A 24,953-nucleotide genomic window follows, 5' to 3' on the forward strand; every position below is an offset into this window, starting at 1 on the left:
TATGTGGAGAGGCAATTACGGATTAATAAGATCCAGATATAGTCAAAGAAAAATGGATTTGCGTCTTCAAAACGGAAGGCTGTCACAAGCACTTTTGCAGAAAGGGAAATCTGCATACTGAGATTTAACTTGAAGGGTCATTAATTCCAACTACGCCCGAAGGGAAATTCCTAGGAGTGATTGTTCAATCGGAAACTTACTTTCCTTCCACGAATGATGTACCTGAGGAAGAAACGTTTCAGAACTTTTACCTTCTCAAAGGTCCTGGCGAACACCTTTTGGGGTGCAGAGGATGGGATCATTGTCCCGCGTATATAGGCCATTCATCCGCTCTAGACTGGACTCTCGATAAAACGTGATTAGGTCTTTGTTTGTACCTTACTTCAACCCATATTATTACTCTCAACACATTTTATTATTCTAGTGTTAGCGCATTTATATACTTTGCATATAATTTTCAATCCTCATCGCTAGAATACAGTGTCTTAATCTAGATACTAATCTAAGTCGCGCAAAAGCGTTTATCCTTCTATTTCTAGCCAAAGGCCTCAGAGCACAACGCCAACTAGAGGTCAAAACTCCTAGTGGTTGATGCCTCAAGAGCCACTAGCGATGTCTAGACTGGCTCAGAAGTTAATGATTCGGTAGAGACTTCTGTATTATTGAAACTTGATTCGATTCATCATTGAGCTCTGCGGATTTGCCCTAGAGCCTTTAGAATATCTCCTGTATAAAAACAGTACATTTATTGCTTAGAATCATCGTTTAAATTAAAACGTGAACAATTGACCCTTCATCACTAGTTTCGTATAATGTCGCAACCTAAACATCCTTGTCTGAGTACTCTTGATGCTATAGCTTATTATTTGCAGCACGGCCTCTCTGCATTCCTACGTTCCCTGCAAGAGCTGAGCCTTTGATAGAAAAATATTCAGTGCTTGATGTGAATAACCGTGCCCCGAGCAGAATGACGTGATATCCTACCGTGAGATGGTCCAGAAATTCGGCTCATAGAAACTTTTACGATTATGATAACAGAAACACGAACGAGTTAGCTTACAAATAGCTTTTCTATGAACAAGGAACGAACACTGCAATTACATTCCAATATACGTTAATGGCTCAAAAACAGCAGGTCATGTGGAAGCATCGTTTGCGTTTCGACGTCACGTAGAGAAAAGAAGGCTGCAATGTGCTTGCTGACTATTTAAAGCTGAAGTAACTTGAATGTATCGGTATTACAATACATTCAAGTTACTTCGTATATTTACTTTGATACTTACGTATCGGTATTACGAACTTAAATAATTCGGTGTATGACGCTGTTAAATATTCATGTAAGCCAAAAAAAGTTTATAAAGTTATTTCTCCGGCCTTTCTATCATTCCTTGGTTTGAGTCCCGGCTAGAGCATTGCTCATTTTTCTTGTCTCTTGCTTCGAAATAACCTAATGTCTGTACAACTTACACCGATTTGTTAAGTGCACAAAAAGCTTTTCAAAGTTTCTCTAGACCCAGAAACCGATGGTGACAGAAGTGTTATTGACTACCTTAAAACTTAATAAGCCGTGTGTACGAGATCCCTTACTGCTGGGTTCTTGGACACATACAGATAACGGGTAACGAACTGGCAGATATCACAGCAAAATCTGCCGTGGGACTGTTTAAATCAGCTTGTTACTTTGAGAAATATTAAAGTGATTATCAAGGGTAAAATCCTGAGTCTATGGCAAGGACCTGCAAGTGAATAATAAAATTAGAAGCATAATGCCTAGAATTAAATATTGGGAATCAGAGTAGGAGGAAGTCATTTGAACCTGTCTGACAAACGGTCACTTCCAAATTACGCACAATTATCTCTTAAAAGCGGATAGTGAACCAGTATATTCCAGTTGTAATATTAATCTGTCCTATATGACTGGCGGGTGGCGATTGGCCTCCCGAGGACAAATGTCCAAAACCGGCTGGAAACCACTGTAGGCGGTGTGAACCGTGCGCTTGAGATCGTCGTAGGCAGTGGCGGAAGGCAGGAGACCTGGCGTTTGATCAATGGGCGGGGACTGTGGGAATGGCTTTAGGCTTGCCTGCTTGCGTCTCCCACAGCTTAGCGTCAGCCTCCTCGTGGTCCCGCTGGAAACTATGCTGTGCCTTGGTCCAAGCCTTTGCTCGTATAGGCTAATGACGCTAAGCAACCAATCCCAGGGGATCGACTGGTGGGAATTTCCGGAACCGACCATTCATGGGAGGAGACCCGGGGTTCTCCCAGACCACTGGCTGGACTTGTGTCCTGCCAGCTTCGATTTGTTGGGTAAATAATCAGACTTCACAGGACTAGAACCACAGGTCCATCCTATGTTAGGCGCGGGCTTGGCAGGGACCGTACTGGTACTGTCGTATGCGTTGCCTTTGCTGTGGGGGCGCTCTCATGTAGATTTTGAGTGCTGTGCCGAGGGGGGGGGACGGCACCCCGTGTAGCCCTCAGTGTGATGGATTATGGCGATGAACATGAGAAGTCCCTGCGGGCTGTTCGGTGGGTTGGCGCCCCGCCAGCGCAGTCAACTGAGGAACGCCTCTGTATCATGTTAAGGCGCTCTAGAAGCAGCCAGGTAATGTTGCCCGAATCGGAGTTAATGTTCTGTATGAAAGATTTCTGTAAGAAAGACTATTTCACTTTTTCAGGTACTTCTCTCGACTTTTAATTGGAAAACCAATCGGGTCTCACGACAATTTCCTGCCACCGCAAATATCGTTTGAGCAAATAGTTCACGTTGACGTGTTGAATCATATTTTGTCAAACAATTTTTGGCGTTTGAAAGGAAGAGACTTGCTTTAGAACACTATATTGTGAAATTTGTAAAAAAAAAATATCATTATTATTATGTACAAGATGTCTGAAATGGAACTATCACGCTACGAGATTTAAACTATCATTTACTTCCAGTTTTATTGCAAAAAGTCAGCTGCAGAATGTCACCAAATCGTGTGTATAGCTTTAGGTGTGTGTGTGACTATGGCAAAGCCTCGAGGGCTATCTGCCTAAGGGGAGGAATGCCTTCGTGGAGGACTTTCTAAGGGAAACTGTCTCGTAAACATGTTACACATGGGGAAAACCACGAAAACACCCATGCAGCCAGCCCATTCGCGGGATTCGAACCTCGTATAGCTTTAGGTACTACTAATGTTTGACATTGTTAAGGTCAGTGCCGGATTTATGTATAAGGTGAACATAGCTTAGGGCCCTCCGAAATATTGTAGCATATCCCATATAAAAAAAATTGACTGATATCCCTCATAAAGGGCCCCATATTTCAAATAGCTTAGGCTCTCGTCAAATCTAAATCTGGTGCTGGTGAAGGTTTGGTATCGAAATTTCAAAAACAAGCATTACGACATTCAAGAGGCAGAGCATTCGAGTCGGCTTACTGATGTTGATGAGGTCCGCCTGCGAGAGTATGTGGAAGAAGTGCAGTATGCAACCAATTGAGAGCTTGTTAATGAGTTAGTGCCATGTCCATTGGTCGCAGTATGCATCTCATACACTTGATGTTAAAGTTGAATCGCTGGGTGCCACATGAGATGATTCAAGCAGATAAGGACGGACGTGTTTGGGCCTGCACTAATCTGCTCGAATATCAACGCAAGGATAAAATTCTGTATCGGATCATCACTTGTCATGAAAAGTGGACTTCAACAACACAGGCCAAAAAGAGGGGTTGGTCTGCACCCGACGAGCCCATCGGCAGCATCGCAAAGGGCAATTTGGCTAACAAAAAGATAATGCTTTGTATCTGATGGGATTGCCGGGGTATTATCTGCAATATGTATCTGGAAACAGATAAAGAGCGAGATGCTAGTCTGTGTTGACGCTTCTATTAAGGGCAAACGTTGAATTGAGTTCCGGAGCAAAGAGGTAATGTTCCATCAAGATAATACAAGACCACATGTGTTTGCTTTCACTGACTGGACTCTGTAAGGACTCGAATGGAATCTTTTGTCACACCCCCCATATAGCCCTGACATTGCTGCTTCGGATTTCTACCTTTTTTCACATCTGCAGTTACATCTTGCTGGTGCTATCTTCCATTCGGCACAGGACGTCTGAAATGAGGGTGATGTTTTTTGGATTCTTGGCCAACAAGTTTCTATGCCGAAAAACTACCAAAACTTTGGCAGAAAATCATAGATTTGGGAAGTGATTACTGCCCGCACTAAAGGTACTGGTTTCATGTTTTCTGCCTAACTTTAATGAAAACATTAACCAGATATTAATCCATTTAAGTTTTTAAGGGAGACTGGGTTTTATTCCTTAATCTGAAGTGGTTGTAAAGCGTTTTAATGTACTTTAATAATTAGAGATTTTACTTGGCTTTATATTTTATTTGATCTTGTGAATTTTATGCATCCCTTCACATCACGGTTTTACTACGAGGCGTTTCATTATTTTGTTGCTTTTATGTTGTTTTGCATTTTTCTCATTACATAATGCATTTTCAACATGTGTTAGCTGATTTTTATAATTTCATACCATTTCTAAAGGAGAGAATAGATTATCATGCTTTTGGCCCATTATAGTCATGTGCCAAAATATCCACCAACTAACCAACAGTATATAGTCATAAACAGACCTAAAATTGTATAAGCTTGGTTTTTTGAGATGAATCATAATTCTAGACGGAGTGCACCGGATTCCTAAATAAGAACGCTCCGGCACTTCTATGTAACTGAACAATAATTTCAGTAGAAATATGGTCTCGAAAATTTTATTTTTAGCAATAAAATTATATTAAAAATTGCTTATTAAATTTTAATTCATCTCTGTACATTTCAGTGCTGGTTTAAGCTCATTTCCGGCGCTGTGCGCAGAGGATCTAGGGGCCCCCTTGGCACTGGCAGATCCAAGGAGGAGCAATAACAAATGAAACAAAATTTTAATTTTTATTGTAAAAATATATATAAAAATAAACAGTATTCTTAAAAAAAAAATAAAATAATTATACCAGCATTTGCTATGACTACAAATAAAGCACAAGGACAATCATTCAAAAAAGTGTAGGTATACACTTAGCTGAACCTTTTGTCACATTAAGTAGAGTAAGAAATAGATACAATTTAAAAATCGCATTGCCCGTAGATTCAAAAGAACATATTACAAATGTAGTTTACAAGGAGTTATTGTAACCAGATTAAAAGAAGCAATACTTTTATGAAATATATATACTTAAAAAAAAACTTTTAAAGATGAATACTATAAAATCCATTCTCAGAACGGGTAGCTCTGCTAGTACTACTACTAATAATTTACCTTATTCACTACTATCTGCTATCTTGCAAACCAGTACAGTAATCTATCGTTTTGTTTTTCTTGCAGTCCACACTCCATTATTTATTTATAATGTTTGTGTCGTGTTACATATTTGGTAAGGTACTGTCTGTAGTCTAATTCATCTGCCTGCTTCCTGATGTAAGACTCATTATAGTTGTCATCCCACTCTTACCACCCGGAGCCGCAAATTTGATATAGACAAATAATATGGACATGGATGTGCAGGTGAGAGGCGTGGATTATTTCCACAAAACTATTTATAGTTTTTCTATCGAAATTTATAACCAAAAATTCTGGTTGGGTCCAGCTTATCCGGGCTATTTTATATTATTATTATAACTACTTAGGTTTTAAAATTATTAAAGTTTCTCATAGCCATTTTATTTATTTATTTACTTTTGTTCCTCTTTCCTGATGATCTTGCATAGGGCTTCAGCATTTTGGAAACTAAACCCTGGTCATAAAAGACAAAAAACAAAAACATAGCACCAAAATGTATCAGATTTTGCAGATGAATTAAGGCTGTTTTCCCCAATATTTCAATAAATTATCAGCAGCTGTCTAACTATACTACATTACAAATATGAAAATAATTTGGGAAACTTTTCCTCCGGTGCGTATCAGTGCATCCCAATATATAAAGCCTCAGAAGAATGCAGTTTTGTGAAGCCAATAAAAAAATATTCACGATTTTCAACAAATGATGGAAAACTAACAGTTCTTTCAAAAAATAATAGCATAGGAAAATGAGTAGTTAGTTAAGGCATTTTCTGCTCTAAAAACAAGAAAATTAATTAATTTAGGAGGAAAATTATTCAAAGAGAAAGGAAAGAAATAAAAGGAAAAATTATGTAGCATTTGTGAATGAACAAGACAGATTTTAATGCAAATTGATCAAAAGCATGTATTGTGATTTGCTAGATTATACAGAAAGTATGCCAGACATTTTGAGATTTATTAATTCCTACAAATATTTTCCATTAGATGCTATTTCACTACCTTGTTGTAGAACAGCAATTTGCAACTGGAAAGCAGGGAAATGTGATTAGTTGCAGCTTTTCAGCCACATACCAGCAAGCCATCATTGTACCTTTTACACGAATTAGATGACTGGCTATTAATATCATATTGATCACCAATACGACATTCGACAGTTGCAACAGGATTCACTTTTTCTTCATAACTAACTCGGACATTGCGACTAACATTTGTTGTTTAGTACAACAAAAATTATTCCTTACTTAATAATGTCCTGAGCCATTCATTTCATTACACCAAGAATCTTAGCACCTTCACATTAATCCAATCTCTCTTGTCAGAACAGCTGTTACCAAAGGGTTTTCAAAGATCTACAGCAAATCACATCCAAGCAATCTTAAAAAAAACTGTCTTCACTTAAAATGGAATATCTGCAATTCCTTGTCAGAATGTCAAAAAAAAAAAAAAAAGCATTATGTAATTTTCAAAACATATTATAATTATGAAATAAATCTTACCATTTCTTTTATGTCTTGAAATGTAGTGTTTCCCTTGTGCTACTTTAATTGAAAGTAGTGATTACACATTTCCATTTTTTGTTTTCACCCCATGCAAAAACTAACATATTTTTTGGTCTATCATTTGTTAAAATCAATTCCTTCAAAAATTTCGGTACTGTTCTGTTATCAGGATCAGATTCAGAAATGTATGTGTTCATGTATGCATATATATATATATGTACACATGAATGTATGTACATTTCTGAATCCAGTCCCGGTAACAAAACAGTACCAAAATTTCATTATAAAACACAGTTGTTACTAATAAATGCACATGTGTAACTGATGTTTGACAAATATCATTATATTAAAAAAATATTTTTATTTCATATAATAATCAACAGATGATAAAATAACAATCAAGAAAAACTATAATAAAGCAAAACTGAGCATAGGTGAACTTGCTATCCTAAGGAGGGTCCAGACACCAGACATAGAACTAAGATGTCCTAATTTTCACAAAAGGGAAATCTGAAAATATCCTAAAAGCACTTATTTTTTGAAAGCTATCCAAATGTACTACATAGACAATCATAAAAACAAGTGCCATTGGGATTTCATGAAATATGGTCAAAACTATATTGAAATCTACGTAAATTAATTTACATTTATATCTTTAAACAGACACAAAAACATCATGTAAGCTCTTATTTCAATATTAATAATAAAAAAATGTCAGCAGAGATTTTAATGGCTAACAGAGAAAAAGAAATTGATTATAAAAAAAATCCCTCCTGAAACAAAAATTTAAACTAGTTTTAGGAGACTATTTAAAATTATTAACATTAGAAACAGTCCCAACACTGACAGACATCAAGGCCTAAATATGAAATCGAAACACGATTCATCACAGCAATTTAATTATTAAAATTCAATATATAAAATTTTGAATGTATCAAATTGTATGGTTTTTCTTAATTTGCATAACATATTTATTTTAAGTTTTCCTGTTCTCAACTTCTCAAATTTCCCTTCACATTCTCTCCAGGACGTAAATTTAAAATTAAGTGAAGTGCTATATAAATGTGTGATTATATCAGTTTATTCAGAGCGTGTTTCGCTAGCCTAGCACATGTTTCGTAATTTCGCGGTCACTCGAGTAAGCCTTTTGGCCTTATCCGTTTAGTATCACACCGATTAGAATTCTGTGATTTATAATAACAAAATTATCGAAAAAAAAGCAGATTTAAAGTTGTTATGTAAAGCTTTATTATTGCTGTAAGTTCATCTCAAAATCTAATTGTATTGAATCTCATTCTAATCGTCTAATGGTAATAAATATTATTATTATTATTTCATTAAATTAGTCATTACCATTATTTTGTTAACGAAAATATGTTATTAAAAATCACATTCCAGCCTGCAGACTTACAAAGCTAGTTTGTATTTATTATGTTTTGTTAATTTTTTTCCTCTTGTTTTCTTATTTCTAATACGAAAATACGCGAATATAAATGAAAAGTGAAAACAAAGTTAAAAAATTCACAAATTATTTACGAGATTGATCAGAAATAGTGAGTGAAATATAAACATTGCATACATTTTGTTCTAAATAAATAGTGCACTAGATATGCATCCAGTACTGCATATTTATTTAGAACTTCATTTAAATGAAAGCAAAATAAATATTGAAAAAATCACTAATCTAGCAACTCATCTACTATGGGACAGCGTGCGACAAACATGTAAATTTTACTGTATCCATCGGGGGGGGGGGGACTAACGACTTTTCTCATTAGGAAATTTCAAAGAGGAGGCAAAACTGTTTCGGATCACGCCAGTCTGAAGGCTATATTATGAGAATTTCGGCCCAGTTTTAGAAGGTCATACTTGCCAACCTATGACACTCAAAAATCAGGAGATTTTTCACAATGTTAAAAAGACTTTTTAAATAATAAAAATATAGTTTTTAATAATGAATTAACTTTAAATAGTTACTAAGTCTTAAATGCAAGCAAAACAAAAATACCTTAGACATAAAAAACATTTTTATTACTTTCATCGTTAAAAAAAAAAAAAAAAGGCACTTTAATCAGTTTTCATACAAATGTTATGGACAGTGGCAGATTTTGCTCTCGTTAAGAAAGAAACTTCATAATTTTGTTCATAGCAATTGCCACGTAGGCCTGCTTTCGCTAATAAAAGTTTTTCTAATGTGTCATCACTAATATTAGATCTAAATTTAGTTCTCGTTTTTGCAACAACACTGAAAATCCTCTCACACTCCGCATTACTATGGGAAACTGTCAAGATGGCCAACATAATTCTAGACTTCACTATATTTTAAAATTACATCAGCACCTTTCAATTTTCCAATTAACCTCCACTGGGTGTCAATCCTAGCTGATTTTATAACTTCATCCAAGTTTTCTAATTGTAAACTGCAAAATTGTGACTGAAGTATATCAGTAGCAACATCAATATCATCATCTTTCATGACTAAACGAAGTAACACAGGAAATCTGTTCAAAAAGTACCTTATATCAGAAAAAGATGCATTTGCTAGAGCAGAAATATCAGCAACTTTAGCATGCAAAATCACTTCATCGTTGACTGGAAATTTATGTAGTGTGTAATCACATACTCGACAGAAGTAACTTCTAACATGAAGATAAAACTTACTTTTGTTTTCTTCTGAAAGTTCTTCCACTACTTTTGTGGTTGCAGCTCCTATTACCAAATCTTCATCTTTCTTCCGATTTTCTGTTTCACCATAAATCACATTATATATAGAATTACAAGACAAAACACAGACTGGTTTTACAAACTTTGATAAAATGTCTTTAAACAGATCATAAATCATTGATTGCAAAACATGAATTAATGGAATTCTGCTTTGTAGAATTGTGTTCAGAACATCAAATGCTGGCAAAATGAATTGTAAAAAAAAGCAAAAAGCTTTGTTAAGGTCCGAAGAAAAAAACATAAATATTCGTTCTTCACAAGATAAACTTACAGTAATCGGAAAACGTTTCGTGTGTTGAGCAATTTTTTTTTTTTTTATTTTGAGAGAAATTTGTATCAGCTTTACGCTTATATTTTGCAGTATTATTTTGAGAACTGCCAGTTGAATTGCTGAATGATGCATAAATTACTTTATTTTTCTCAAACCCATTTTTAACAATGGAAGTAGTAACTACATCTTCATTTACTTTAGGTACTTATAACTTTCAATAGAGCCTTTTATCTTAACTCTCGAAGCATTTACTTCTTCTTTAAAAAATGCAAGAAGTGGGTTCCATTGATCGAGGATTCTAGATAAGCATTTCTTTAAAGACAATCAGCGTGTACACACGTTTCAAAATTTTTCTCATTTCAGTATTATGCAGCTGTTGGAACTGTTTCAATTTTCCCTTTCTTTTAGAACTCCTTTCAAGATAATAATAAATATCAACAATGTGTTCATCCACATTTAATGGTAAAGAAGCTGCCCTTTTTTCAGCTGCTAAATTTAAGAGGTGACAGGTGCACCTCATAATCTGCAAATCTGAATTTGCCTTTCTTAAAATGCCTGCAACACCAGTCATCAAGCCTACCATTACTGGTGCATTATCGGCACCAAGTGCTAAGCAATTATTGAGAGGGACTGCATTTTCTTTTAAATTTTAATAATTAGCTGTGCTATATTAAAGCCTGTCAAATGTCCTTCTAAAGTGGGGACAGAAAGTAAACTGCACTCAATTTCTGAAGACTCTGGATTAAAAAAAGAAACAACAATTGGATACAGTTTTGAATTGGTATTATTGCTTCCATCCGTAGAGAGGCAGAACGGAGCTGTTTTAATGCAATCAATAACTGAAGATTTATTTTTCAAATCCATTTCTTTAACAATTGCACCTGTTTTGGTCCTTGCACTTGAGTATTTCTTAGCAATTTCACTATCGGGAAACATTTTTCTAAATAAAGCTGCAGCGTGATCCGATGCATTCAGTGGCAGGTTGTGCTCCAGTAAAAAGGCAGAGAACAGACAATCTGCATTAATCACTTTTTGGTCTTTTGTTTCCGAAGAAAAATTTAATTTTTCGTTTTATCAAAACAACTCATGTTGTCCTTGTGTTTATGTGTACGCACATGTTTGAGAACATCTGCCCTTCCACCAAGCGAAATCGAAAAATCGCAACGACAGATGGTACACATCGCATATTTATTACACTTCCTTGAAGAAATAATGGAAGGAAAGTTAACTGTGTACGATTTTTGAAATGTGCACGAGTATTTCACCTTTCTCGCAGACATATCAAAAGACGATAATTTCTAAAACTATTTCCTAAAAGCACGTGTACTCACACAACTCAGGACAAAATGAACGAAATAGCGAAAGAACGGCCAACTGCCTTGAGCTTGCTTTATGCTCATTGGCTAATATATGCCAGATGACACACAGTGGAGCTCGATGCCCATTGGAGAACTGGAGAACGAAGTTTCTGGATACGTATGCTGTCAATCACAAAGCAGAAATTCTCATCTGATTCGCAAGGTTTCATTTTAGATATAATCTAGAGAAAATTCAGCTTTCAGACGTCCAAAATCACATTTTTTTTTTGTTCATATAACGAAGTATTAAGCCAAGTTCCATAAAAATCGTGAGAAATATTAAGAATAAGAAAAAGTCGGGAGAAATATATTGTAAATCGGGTTGGCGGGAGAGCGGTCGAAAATCGGGAGTCTCCCGTCTAAATCGGGAGAGTTGGCAACTCTGGAAGGTGAATAAAGGGTTATTTTGCACCCCTCTACTGTGCTGGTATTTATTTCACACCTGTGATAATTTGCCAGGTTCATTGTAGGATCTAAGTCAGTGAATGTAGAAAAGTAGATAGATCTTACAAAATTTAATATTTAGAAATAGCATAGCATAAAAATACACAGGTTTCCATGCCACCCAGGAGGTACTGTGTCAGCTCGTTACCATAATGGTTCCCCAAAACTTGCATTTTTACATTCAGTTCTACATAATTACTATAATTTAGGTTTTAAAAGTAAAGTTTGTAGCTAGCCAAAGTAAAAATGTTTGTTAAAGGCCTATAATAAACTAACTTCATGAGATGGATTACAATGAAAGTTTCAGAAAAAAAAATTAAGCTGTTTAAATTTTTTAAAAAGTGTTTACTTATATGATATAAAATACTAATAAAAAAAATAAGTTTAGGACATATTAATTATTTTGAATATGAAAAACAGGATAAAATACATCACTTACATAAATTTAATACTACAAGAGAATTAAAATTTTTAAAAAACAAATATACTAAATATATCATTCAAAACCAGACTAGTTAAAACTTTAGCTCTCATTATCTCAGTCACATCCATTTACTTGAGTTTTCAATCTTTAAATTTTTTTATCATTTCCAATGGCTTGGCAAAAAATTAAAATTTTATAAACAGAGGTTACAAACAATAGAACTATGGTTAAACAGATTCATGGTTTTTTTATACAGACACAGTATTTTTATACAAATAAAGCAAAAATAAATTTTCTTAAAACAAACTTTATTACATGAATATTAAATTGTACTAAAAAAATCATTAAACATTTTAAATCATGACCTGCAGAAGATTTTGGCAAACTTCAGAAAGCCACTGTTATTTCAACATAATGAAGGTATTAAAAAATGAAACAGATTAAAACTGTGTAAGATGAAACCATATAACCTGACTAATGTACTTTAGTGTAGGAATAAAAACTCAAAAATCTTGGTCTTCTGTTTCTTATCATTAAAACATGCAAAATTATTTCCTGAACTTACTTTCCTTCATTTATCTTCCCACCTAAACTAGTATAAATAAACTTTCTGAAATCATATGTATTAAAAGGCTGATCAATATCCAAATGTCGGCTAAGTTCATGTACAAAATAGCATATAAATACACCACAACTCATACCATCATTTTGAACAGTGTGACTTGGAAATGAAACACACCAACTATCACTAATGTTTAAAATACTGTTTATGACTTTTTGCCACAGCTGAATTAATGAAGATACTGAATTTTGAACCGAGTTAAAACCAAGCGGATCATAAAATTGAAACATTTTATCTTTAATTCTTGCTACCAGTAAAACCCAATGATTATTTTTTACAAGAACTGGAATAAAAAAGAAATCAACAGAAGCTAAATCCTCTTTTTGCCATACAGTTTGATCTTTACTACCTGATTGAAAGAAAGGTGTATGATAACACTTGGCTGATACTGAAGAAGAACCACAAAGACTAATAAAAAGGAAAGCATCAATAACATTGTCACTGAGCCAACCAGGCTGAAAATTTAAAGATGCAGATTTTAATGTTTGAATTTCCTCACATGGAATGTATGGATCCAGAGAGTTTATATCCAAAAATGTTAGCGGTGTTTCTCCAACATATAAAATGCATTTCGAAATATCCTCATCAATAAGCTTGGGAGTAAAAGTACTTTTATTAATTGTGCACGCTAAATTAATGCCTAATAAATCTTCTTTAACGGTTTTTTTATTCTGAATATTCAGGTAAGTTGAAATTTTACGCTTTGCACTTTTTGAAGCAGTTGTACGAAACAAAGTCTGACGGGCTAATTTTAAATTTGGGGGAACACTGACAAATGGCATTTTGTCAGGAAATTCTTTCAGATAGTTCGACTCTATTACACCTTTACAATTAGAAACAATTTCTTTCAAATTTTTTGTTATAGTAGGCAACAATATTTTTTTAACTGTTGGATTAGGCAGCATAACCTGTAATTCAGATATTAAAGTCTTACAATTATCAATTTTATGTTCTAAGTTACATGCTACTGCATTCGAAATAACAGACTTTGTACCTGTTTGTATGGCTGATGAACAGCTTTCGCTTTTATAAGTATCTGTTACGAAGAAGGATGGATCTCTTTGTCTGACTGAATGTACTTTATGAATGTGTTTACATAATGGACTGAAATCTGGACAATTACAATTGTATAAATGACTACACAAATTAAGGCAAGATAAGCTAATACATTTAGAGTAACAGTGATCAGTTTGAGGACATAACTCATATAAGCATTTAACCGTATACTGAATATTAGAAGTCTGTGATTTTACAATCCACAACAAAAAACCAGCCCCTGTTACATCACTATCTAAAATTTTTATTCCCGAATCATGTCGCTTATTATATGTTGGTGGACAAGTACTCTGCTTGTAATTAGTTTTAATTTTATAGCTGTGAGCCATGTATGTATCCTCTTCAATTTTTAAAAGTACTTCAATTAATTTATCTAAATGCCTGTTAAATTTTCGTCTAAAATATGTAGTTTTTAATTTATTATGAAACGATTCACAATACATATTGGTATCTGTGAACGCATGAGGGAAGTTTCTATGGGCCACTGACCAAAGAATAGCACGGCTATAGTAATGTTCTTCAAAATATTGTATAAAAGATGGTGCAATAGTTCGAAACTTCTGAAGGAAATTATCCATCATCACTATGAATCGAGCAGAATTGGTTTCTTCAAGTAATACTACCATATTAAAGTAGATTTCATCTTTAAGTTTTTGATTAGAAACCATTCGGCACAAATTACGTTGCCAAGCACGATGCACATGCCATTTACATAACAAATGTGTAATACCAGGACCAAATACTTTATCAAATGCAGGATGGGTAGTCTTATCATCATCTGTCATAAGACAATTGACATAAAGTTCCGGTATTACACATTTGATACTAAGGAATAAATTATACATTGTATCCTGGTCTAACTGATTTGTAATGAAATGCACTACAGGATAACCACTACCAAACTCATCAGGAACGATTAAATTTAATAAATAAAAATCATATTGATTTGTTTTGTGAGTAGAATCAATACATAAAATCCTGGAGCAACCTTTAATCATCATATCTTTCTGCTGTTTAGTCTGCAATCCTAATGCGAAAGACTCATTTGTAGAAGAAAGTTCATCAAGCCCTTTTGGACCGTACAATGTTGGCTTTCCTTGTGGTTTATAAATAAGTACTGGATCATATGATTCTTGCCTGAGTTTTGCAACTATTGTGGCAACTGAAAGTGAATCATCACCAGGAAAGGAACATACTAACCGCTTTTTGTAAGTGTTTATCACTCTTCGTGTTACAAATACATCTTTATCATATATGCCCTCCCTATTATCCCGCAGTCCACTTCCATCTCTGATAAATTCTTGAATTTGATCCGTGGATACACCTAACTGTGCATAAGCTTTAATTTTGTTACTGCAACTCTGACTAAGTTGGTAGAACCTGCTATTTTCAAAAGACAATTCATGATTATGATTCGAATAAAATATGGCTGTGACAAGGTGCGATTCTTCACAAACTAAAATTTTTGACGGACAATTAAAGTTGGAAGGTAAAGTATCTTTTAGATTTTTTCTACTGAAAACAGGAACTTTCTTTTTATGCATTACATTAAATTGACAACAGTAATAATGAAAAGTTTTACCATTCCTACATCTACTTCCAGCAGACTTTTTATAAGAACTGAATGTCTGCTTACTATGCGATTCTAACCAGAATTGAAATTCTCCTATTGATGAAAATGTAAGTTCTTGCATAGCCATCTCATAATCATGATATTCAGCCAAATGTTTATTACATTCATTATCAGAACAAAATATTTCCTTACAATCAGGAATAACACATGGCTTAGAATTATTAGATGTAGGATTTTTAATACTACAGATCTTTTTAAGATGAAAAAGGTTACTGCGGCTTTTACAATCTCTCTCACACCGGTCACAAATATATGCCTTTGGAATACATTCAGCTGATGGTGCTTTGCAACATTTTTTATGATTGGAAAATGATTGTCTAGTGGAGTACGACTTCATGCAAACTTCACACACTCTGGGATATTTCATTTCTACAATACCTTTACAGTTGCGTTTATGATTAGATAAGGACTGTTTAGAAGAAAAAGGTTTCTTACATTTAGGGCAAATCTTAGATTTTCCATTAGAAGCACAATTTTCTTTATCATAATTACTCACGAGTTCAATTATATTGTTATTTTCAGATTTATTTGGACTCTTAGCACCCCCAAACTTAAAGTTTGAACATTCATTATCATCTTCAAAAAGTGAAATCGATGAAATGGTTGAAAAACAGCCGAGAGATCGAAGATCAACAACTGTAAGATCTGATGAGATGAAAGAAGCCGAGTCTGAAACAGGAGAACTAGAATAGGTGAGAACCTGAAAAGCAGAAGATTCAGAATTGAGCACAGAAGCAACAGAAAACTGAGGAACAGATGCAATGGCATCAACATTATTTGGACCAATGTTAACAGCACTTTCAAGAAATGGAAAATCTGATAAAGCAGATGAAATGGAATTAATTGCAAGCTCAGAAGCAACTGTAACAGGATACAAAGAACCATAAAGCTGAGAAACAGTGGAATTCTGAGAAACTGGTGCAGTGATGTCAAGAATACTCGAAACAGTGTCGGCTATAGGCTCAAGAACTGGAAAATCCGATAACAAGAAACCATTGGGATGATTATCCAAAGACGTGTTGGTAGAACCATATTTTAAAACATCTGAATAAAGAGGTTTAGAAAGAACATCAGGAGAATCCAACAATACTGAAATACTGGGATGGTTATCCAAATCAGTCAAAACACCTGGTAATGCTAAAGCATTAGGGCGACTATCCAATGTAGTACAGACATGCGAAAGTTTCAAAACACTTGAATAAAGTGGTTTCGAAGGAACACTTGAAGGAGCACACAAAACTGAAACACTAGAATCTGATAAGCCTAAAGTATCAGGATGACTATCCAAAGTGCTGCAAACAGAAGAAACCTGTTTCAAAACACTTGAATAAAGAGGTTTAGAGTGAGTACTTGAAGTATCTGAAATGACAGAAGCACGAGGATAATTATCCAAAATCGTGATAGGTACAGTAGGATGTTTTCCTGAAACAGTGGATAAAGCTGGAAACTCAATAGCAGATACAGAGGAAAAAGATGTAGCACTTACCTTTGGAAGGGATTTCACACTCAAAACGCTCTTTATGTCCTTCACAAAAATTCTCCCAAGCTGTGCATTACCCTTACGGTTCAGATGCAATCCGTCTCTTGACAGACAAGTACTCCAATAGTACTCACCAGATCTGCAAAAAGAAAAAGCTTCTCGGCCTTTGAATGCTTCGAAAAGATTAGTGTTTATCCGAGCTAATTTTCTGTTCAGCTTCTTTAAACTGTACGGGTTGAAACCATTCTCGAATAAATTTCGTTCACGCGGGAGGACACCTGAAAAGAGAATGATCTTCGGGTTTAAACGCTCAATAACCTTATACAGACAATCATATTTATGATGAATATCATCCAAAGTGTCACAAAAGTTATTGGTACCAACGTGAACCAAAACTAACTCAAATTGATTGTCTATCAAGGTTATCTTGCGTGTCAACCTTTCAATCGTAGCACCCGGAAAACAATGAAAATGAACTTCATAATCCAGTAAATTCAGCAATAAATATTCTTTTAAATATTTTATCATCGAATCTCCGATTGGTGAAAATGTGCTTTAGCCCACTGCTTCGCGATTTTCTGAAAATCGCCAGTAAACGTTGTATAAACAAAGTTGCGAAGGCGGAGCTATGTGACGTTCATAAATGGGTGAAACTAAAATTGTGACGTCACAATGTATTCTCTACAGATGTAGAAATAAGTATACTAAATTTTTTGTATTTCAAACTATTAAATACGGTAAGTGAATTGTAACAGTTATTAAAACTGTAAACAACGTCGCAGTCTCTCATACAAGGTAAATATTTTTAAGCTTTAGTATTTACACAAATAAAAACATATTTTTATAAATTTTAATTTCATATTGCGGAACATTTTAACTTTATCATCTTTACAAAATTACCTTATTGCTACGTAACGACACTATCTCTTACATACTAGTAAGTAAACAATGTTCATTATTTTCTAAAAATTTTTAAGCTTTATATTAATAAAAAAAGGGAAAATATTTATTATTGAATATCAACATCATACACAGCTTTCATTTCCATGTTTCTTAAATTCCTAAACCACGTTCTATACTTTCGTATTAGAATTCTACACGTTAATAAATTTAAAAAATCTAATTTCTCACAATGAAAGAAAATATTAAAAATAAGCAATTTTAAAAAGAAAAAATATTTTCACTTACCCTTTTCAGGAAAATAAAAAGTCTTTTTGACAATGACGGCACGTTTCCCTTGCATTTCCAATAAAGTAATAAATTTACATGTACATTCACTCACCTCTCTCAGCATCACAGATAAATCCATAGCGATTGTTTATTTAACGAAATATATACAGAAATATGGCAAAAACACACAGATAAAACAACTCGATTGATAACTACCACATAAGAACATTCAAACGGCAAATGAATTGACTGCTCAAATTACGAAGTAAAAATTCCAAAAGAAATCGTCTGCTTGGAAATTCTTTTTAACTGCAAGTGTAGTTTTGAAAGCATAAATTATCGTCTGCTAATTGACAATTTGTCTTCGGACATTTGTGCTCTCTCCGAAGAAATTTATTCGTATCTAGTTATTAAAAAGCGCTGTGAAAGCCATGGCTTTTCGATATCTAAAGCTACGATAGGTAATATTGTCAACGATAGGAAATTAAAAAAAAAGACAACAAATATAATAAAATTAAAAAACAAAATAAAATCTGAAATTTAAGATTTTACATTACGCCCCAAAGGTGCATTTTTTTAACACTTTGCGTGTTACCTTTATTAATTAAATATCATGTTCTTCGCACTTAAACCGTAAAATTCAGTTCAAGAGCTATATCACAAAATAATTTTAAAATAAGCATATCTTTAGATTTTCCGATACACAGTCTCGCGCGCTGGAGATAAAAATGTTTTTATCTGTAGAGTATTGTCATTGCTTGCTTTGAAATTCCTCAGTATAATAATCAAAAATTCGTTAAAGTTTTACAAAATATGAAAACGATAATAAAACAAATTCTAAATTTGGGCTTCCAGATGCCCATATTCGCAGGAGGATGACGTTATTCTAAATTTGATGTTTCTAGGTACCGTTGTTTTATCAAAATGAGGGAAACATACATACATTTATGAAGATTTGCCCATGTGCACATCGATCTATTTTCACTTAAAAAAAATCCCAGAATTGCACAAATTGGCATTCGGCATCACGCACAACCTCGGCATTGCGCACCACATTGGCTTTGCCCATGTGCACATCGATCTATTTTCACTTAAAAAAACATCCCAGAATTGCACAAACTCGGCATCGCGCACCACATTGGCTTTGCCCATGTGCACATCGATCTATTTTCACTTAAAAAAAACATCCCAGAATTGCACAAACTCGGCATCGCGCACAACCTCGGCATTGCGCACCACATTGGCTTTGTCCATGTACACATCGATCTATTTTCACTTAAAAAAACATCCCAGAATTGCACAAACTCGGCATTGCGCACCACATTGGCTTTGCCCATGTGCACATCGATCTATTTTCACTTAAAAAAATCCCAGAATTGCACAAACTCGGGATCGCGCACAACCTCGGCATTGCGCACCACATTGGCTTTGCCCATGTGCACATCGATCTATTTTCACTTAAAAAAACATCCCAGAATTGCACAAACTTGGCATCGCGCACTGCATTGGCTTTGCCCATGTACATATCGATCTATTTTCAATTAAAAAAAAAAAAAAATCAGAGAATTGCCCGACGTTAGCTTTTCCAATCTTCTAGGATTGAGCCAAAAAGAAATACAAAATATTAAAATAAGCAACTTTAAAACGAACAATACAAGAAAAATTTTTTTACTTACCCTTTTCAAGAAAAATGTAAATTCTTTTTGAGGGGTTTTATATATGAATTTATTTCAGGGGGAAACCCTTTTGGATCCCCCCTCATCTTTAAATAAATTTACAAACGTTTATACGCCGTTTCCGTAATATATGCAGAAAAAAGGCTAAAACCCACAGGGGGTGGGAAACACTCGATTAAAAAAAGAAACCACATAAGAACATTCAAACCGCAACAGAATTTACAAGGAAAAAAAAAAAAATAAATAAAATAAAATAAAAATAATGAAAGCTTTTTTTAGATTTTACATTAAGCCCAAAGGGCGTTTTTTTTAACGTTTTGTGTGTTACATTTCTTTATCATATAATGTTCTTTACACTTAAACTATAAAATTCAGTTCAACAGCAATATCGCAAAATAATTTTAAAATGAGCATATCTTTAGAATTTCTGATATACAGTTTTGCGCTCTGCACGTAAAAATGTTTTTTTTTTTTTTTTTTTTTTTTTCCCGTACTGTGTTGCAGTTGCTCGCTTTGAAATCTTTGAGTTTGCTAATAAAAATTTCGTTCAAGTTTTACAAAATATCAATCAGATAATAAAAAAAATTCCAAGTTTGGGCTTCCAGATTCCCATATTAGGTTGGAAACGTATGTTATTCAAAATTTGATGGCTCTAGGTACCGTTGCTTTATCACAATGCGAGAAACATTTATGCAGATTTTTCAATATTTAATTTCTTTAAATATAACACAGGGCGATACCATTTAGTGGCAACAGAATAACAACACAGCTTCAAAACATCGGGTTAGCCATGTTGGCGTGTTTATTGCCCATTGAAAAACAATCGCCAAGCAGTGGGCTAAACCGCATTTTAACCCTCCGATTATAAGTATTTTCATTTTTCCTGTTTGCTTAGACAAAGACATAATAAAAATAATACAAATAACAAAATCAAATTAAGAATTAGCACGTGCAGAAAAAACACTCACCGACGAAAATGGCGGAATACGTTTTCTATTTTTACTAGATTTACGTATTTGGCGCCAGGTCCAGTTTGGCGTGAAAAAGATAACCCTCCAACCAATCACAGCAAAGTACACTTTTCCGTAAACATTTGGCGTTTGGCTGTACATAATTGTTCAAACTCCCTTCATAAGCTATCTAACTTCCTTTTACCAAACAGCTTTATTAAGCTTATGCATTCTTATTTTAAACATCGTACTTTTCAAGTGCGCTGTGGTGAAGCAATCTCTTCAAAAAAAGTGATTTACAGTGGAGTAGCTCAAGGTAGTGTTTTAGGACCGAAGCTTTTTACAATATTCATAAATGATATGCCTCTACCTTTTCATTCTAATATACTCAAATATGCCGACGACACAGTCATCCTCACCAGTTCACGAAGTCCAAATAATGCTTTAGAAAAACTTCAGCTCCAAGTCAACATTATTAACAAATTTTGTCAAGACTGGAAAATCAAACTAAATACTGATAAATGCTGCGTAGTTCTCTTTCGCAGATACAGAAAAAATATCCCAGTGAATATAAATATCCGACTCAATAACCAAGATATTCCTGTTGCCAACTCCTGTAAATATTTAGGTGTCTATATTGACAAAACCCTAAATTTCAAAGATCATATTCAATATGTGTAACATATTAGGCTAACGCTGCTTTCATTGCTCTCTACTCATTAATTGGAAGAAACTCTAAGTTAAACCTCCGTACCAAGAAAAATATCTACATCTCACTTATTCGACCAATAATCCTCTATGCAGTTCCAGCCTGGGCTACTGCCCGAAAAATAGACAGACAAAAATTAAATGTACTTCAAAACAAAATCTTACGTAGCATAGTGAACGCACCCTGGTTCGTGCGAAATTCTCAAATTCACAAAGACCTGGATTTTAATCCAATTCACGACCAAATCCTAATTTCTGCACACAACTTCTTTGAAGATATGAGAAATTCTCCCTATGAAGCTATTAAATCGCTTACAGACTATGACCCTACTATTGAGAACGTAGTGAAAAGACCTCGAACGATCCACCACAATTCTAAGTGGTGGTAGTGTACTATTCAAGAAAAATGAACTTTGCAAAATTAGGACTTTATTTTTCATCGATGAATTCTTCGTTTTACTAATTATTTAACCAAGATTTTTACTTTTTATTTTTACTATTTCGTATCGTGTGTTTTAAAATCAAAGTTCGTGGTAACACCAAGTGCTTACTCTCACTCATTAGCCCTAGTGAGCTACATGACCTCATTTTCGCCTTTTACAGTTTCCTATTCATTTAATGATTATATCGCAAGTTTAGAAGATTTTCAAGTGTTTCAAAAGACATAAGACTCTTAAATTCACAAATAGACGTTGCTTTTACTATGTTCGAACTTTATTTATTGCCAAAAACTACAAAAACTTCATTTTTCGAACTCTGACTCCTCGACCAATCTAAATGCCGGACGCTGATCACGTGTTTCTGCTCTTCTTGATTCACGCAGAAGCCTAGACTTTCATTTCGCTTCTCGCCACCATTTACGTATATAATCACCCATGCTATGCCATGATATGCAATTTAGCAAAACTTATTTTATGAGTTCTCTCATTTATTGATTTCGCCTTCGGGCGCGGTGTATTTTAAATACACCTCTTAAATTTTTAACTTTATGGCCTATGGTAAAATGATAATATACTGGTAAGAGCTCCTAGTAGCTAAAGCCAGCAGTAAAGATATGATCCAAGATCCAAAGGTCTACTCGAACGATCATTATTCGGCTGCCTGCCGATCCTAACTTTATTTATTAGGTGGCGCGCAGTCGAAATTTGCGGTTTTGAAACATCCAAACTACGTTCTGTTTTGATCATTGTCTGCTGTGCGGTGGAAGTTGCGAAGTAATTGAAGTGCTTATTGGAACGATTTCGATTTGGAAAGTTTAATTACTGAATGCATAGAATAACTTATATTAAATAGCGTATGTTCTTATCAGTTCTAAAATGTAAATTTGCCTTATGGTCTACCAATATTAAATTATGCAAAATATCTTTCTGTTTTACTACGAACTTTTTGCAGAAATACTTAAAGCCTGAAAAGAATCCTGCTAGGTGGGATTATTATATATTATTAAAATTTGATTTTCTGAGAATGAACGCTGATTTTTCATATTAATTTACGTGAGTATTAGCTTAAACTTACTAGTTCAGTATGTTAGTTCATCATTTAAAACTATGTAACTTACTAGTTCATCATTTAAAACCATAATAAAATATTCGTTCTGAATTTATAGTGCGGAATTGTGTTAAATAGTAGTTCTGTTTGTAAACATGCGAAACCAATATAATTGTTTGTTGGTTTTGTTGCAGAGAACTAAAGAATAAAAATGAACGTGCCACATTTGTTACGAATTTCAGGTAGACTGGCAAAAGTACATTTACATGCATCAATGAATTACAGGCCGTTACAGAAGAAGTAAGGAATTATTGTTTTTCTTGTAAAAAAAATAATGACTATATATATCGTGCACATTGCAACACTTCATTAATATGATGAATTTCATTAATATGATGAAAAAGTTTTGCTTTAATTTAGACTTAATTAGGTATCTGGTTAAAACGTGCTTTCTAAGTTGTGTTTTCAGGCTTTTCCATGCAAGCAAAAAAATCGCCAGTGGGGTCCTATACTCAAGCTGTTCCAAAATTTTTAGTGATTTAATTGAGCATTTATAAAATTTGTACACAATATAACTTTTTTTTTTTTTAATTATAAAGCTTATTGGAGTGTTAAATTGACTAGAGTTTACATCCATCATATTTTGAGATAGTATGAAGTGGATCTGTAAAAGTATATAGGTCATCTCTTTAGAATTATTTTAAGTTGAATTTGGTTAATCTTCGGATTATGGTAACTTGGCAAAAATTTGGCGACCAACCCTGCTACAGCAACCTGCTAGTATTGTTTTTAGGAAATAAAGGCATTTTTTTTTTTACTCAACATTTTTTCCCAACAATCTGCTAGCCGAATTACGCTTATGCTAGAACTTTTATGGAACAAAAGTGCTTAATCATGAAGAAGATTAGGTGCGAAATTTTGGAGAAAGTGCAGAATCGCCCACAGCTTGCCGCTTTTTTAAGAATTGCACATACGCGATATCGATGTACACGTCGACCTATTTTCGCTTAAAAAAACATCCCAGAATTGCACAAAAATGGCATTGCGCACACTCTTGACTTTATCCATGTACACTGCTAAAGTCCTAGCTAGTAACTTTTATCGCCTTACCAAAATGTCACCAAACTACGTGTTACCATATTCCAAAGATTAGCCTTGAATTTAATTTTTAAAGTTTATATGTTATTTTTTTTAATTAGGCTGAAAACTAACTAAATTTGGCAAATACAATTTTTTGAATTTAATTATCTGATTTCAGTAGCAATCAGACACATACCCCTCTTCTTTATAAGAACAAAAATTTTTGCAGAAAGAGAAGTTTACATCAATGTAAATCATTCAGAGTTTACATTGGTATTTTTCTCTTCCAGCTTGATGCTATTATGTTACTAGCATTCATGTTTCATCTGAGTGAGTAGCATATTAAGTCTGAATATCAACAATATATATCCAGAGCTTAAATTGTGGTGGAGCCTGGCTCCAGTACTTTTCAATTTTCAAGATAAATTTTAATTTCAGCCGGAGCCCTAAATAAAAGGGCTCGGGCACTTTTTTTATGGAAGTAATCTATAATTTTAGCTCATAAATTTTGTTTTAATAGTAAACATGTCTTAAAAATCCAATTCTAACTTCTGAATGTAAGCCTATTTTTTCCTCGCACTCAAGCCTTGCACAGAGGTTGAGACTTAAGGAAAGAAAAGCCCCCTAATTATATGTCAAAGGCTTATTCTATATGATAGATAATATGGGGATATGCAATGAATTTATGAGAGCGGGTAAATTTTGTATTCCTGAAAGAACTGTGAGTGATATCCTGATCATGCACATTCCACGCTATCCATGGTATCAACTTCCTACTGCAGAGCTCCTCTAGACTTTTTGAATGATGTAACCAAATGGGAGAACCACTTCTGTCACTTGTACAGAGAAATCTTATGTTTATTCTCACGCTGTATTCAGGAAAAATAGTCTGGGAAAATCTCTGCTTGATGGCTAGAATTATATTGACAGGGCAGCACAATCAGAAAGTCTTGAACTCTTCCCTATTTATTTTCAAAGCTACACTTTTCGGTTAAATTTCTTTTCATATCCTCATACTGTTTCTAGAATTCTCACTATTCTTCGTAAT

The 24,953-nt window shown here is 34.1% G+C and overlaps 1 protein-coding gene across 4 annotated transcripts in view; it reads left to right on the forward strand.

Annotated features, from left to right (window-relative positions):
- Window positions 1-22,171: 22,171 nt before the first annotated feature.
- shop (sulfite oxidase) overlaps window positions 22,172-24,953 on the forward strand; it is a 119,023-nt gene continuing 116,241 nt past the window's right edge. Inside the window, exons 1-2 of one of the 4 annotated variants that reach the window (XM_035375854.2) lie at window positions 22,173-22,830; window positions 23,020-23,125. In XM_035375854.2, coding sequence (XP_035231745.2) covers window positions 23,037-23,125 — 89 coding nt within the window. In that variant the 5' untranslated portion in view covers window positions 22,173-22,830; window positions 23,020-23,036. Of the gene's footprint in view, window positions 22,831-23,019; window positions 23,126-24,953 lie in introns of all 4 variants that reach the window. The other 3 variants (XM_035375855.2, XM_035375853.2, XM_035375856.2) reach the window with 3 other exon arrangements.

Source organism: Stegodyphus dumicola, chromosome 4, assembly GCF_044657685.1.
Source record: "Stegodyphus dumicola isolate Sdum_Otavi_A_Nest chromosome 4, ASM4465768v1".
NCBI classification, from domain to species: domain Eukaryota; kingdom Metazoa; phylum Arthropoda; class Arachnida; order Araneae; family Eresidae; genus Stegodyphus; species Stegodyphus dumicola.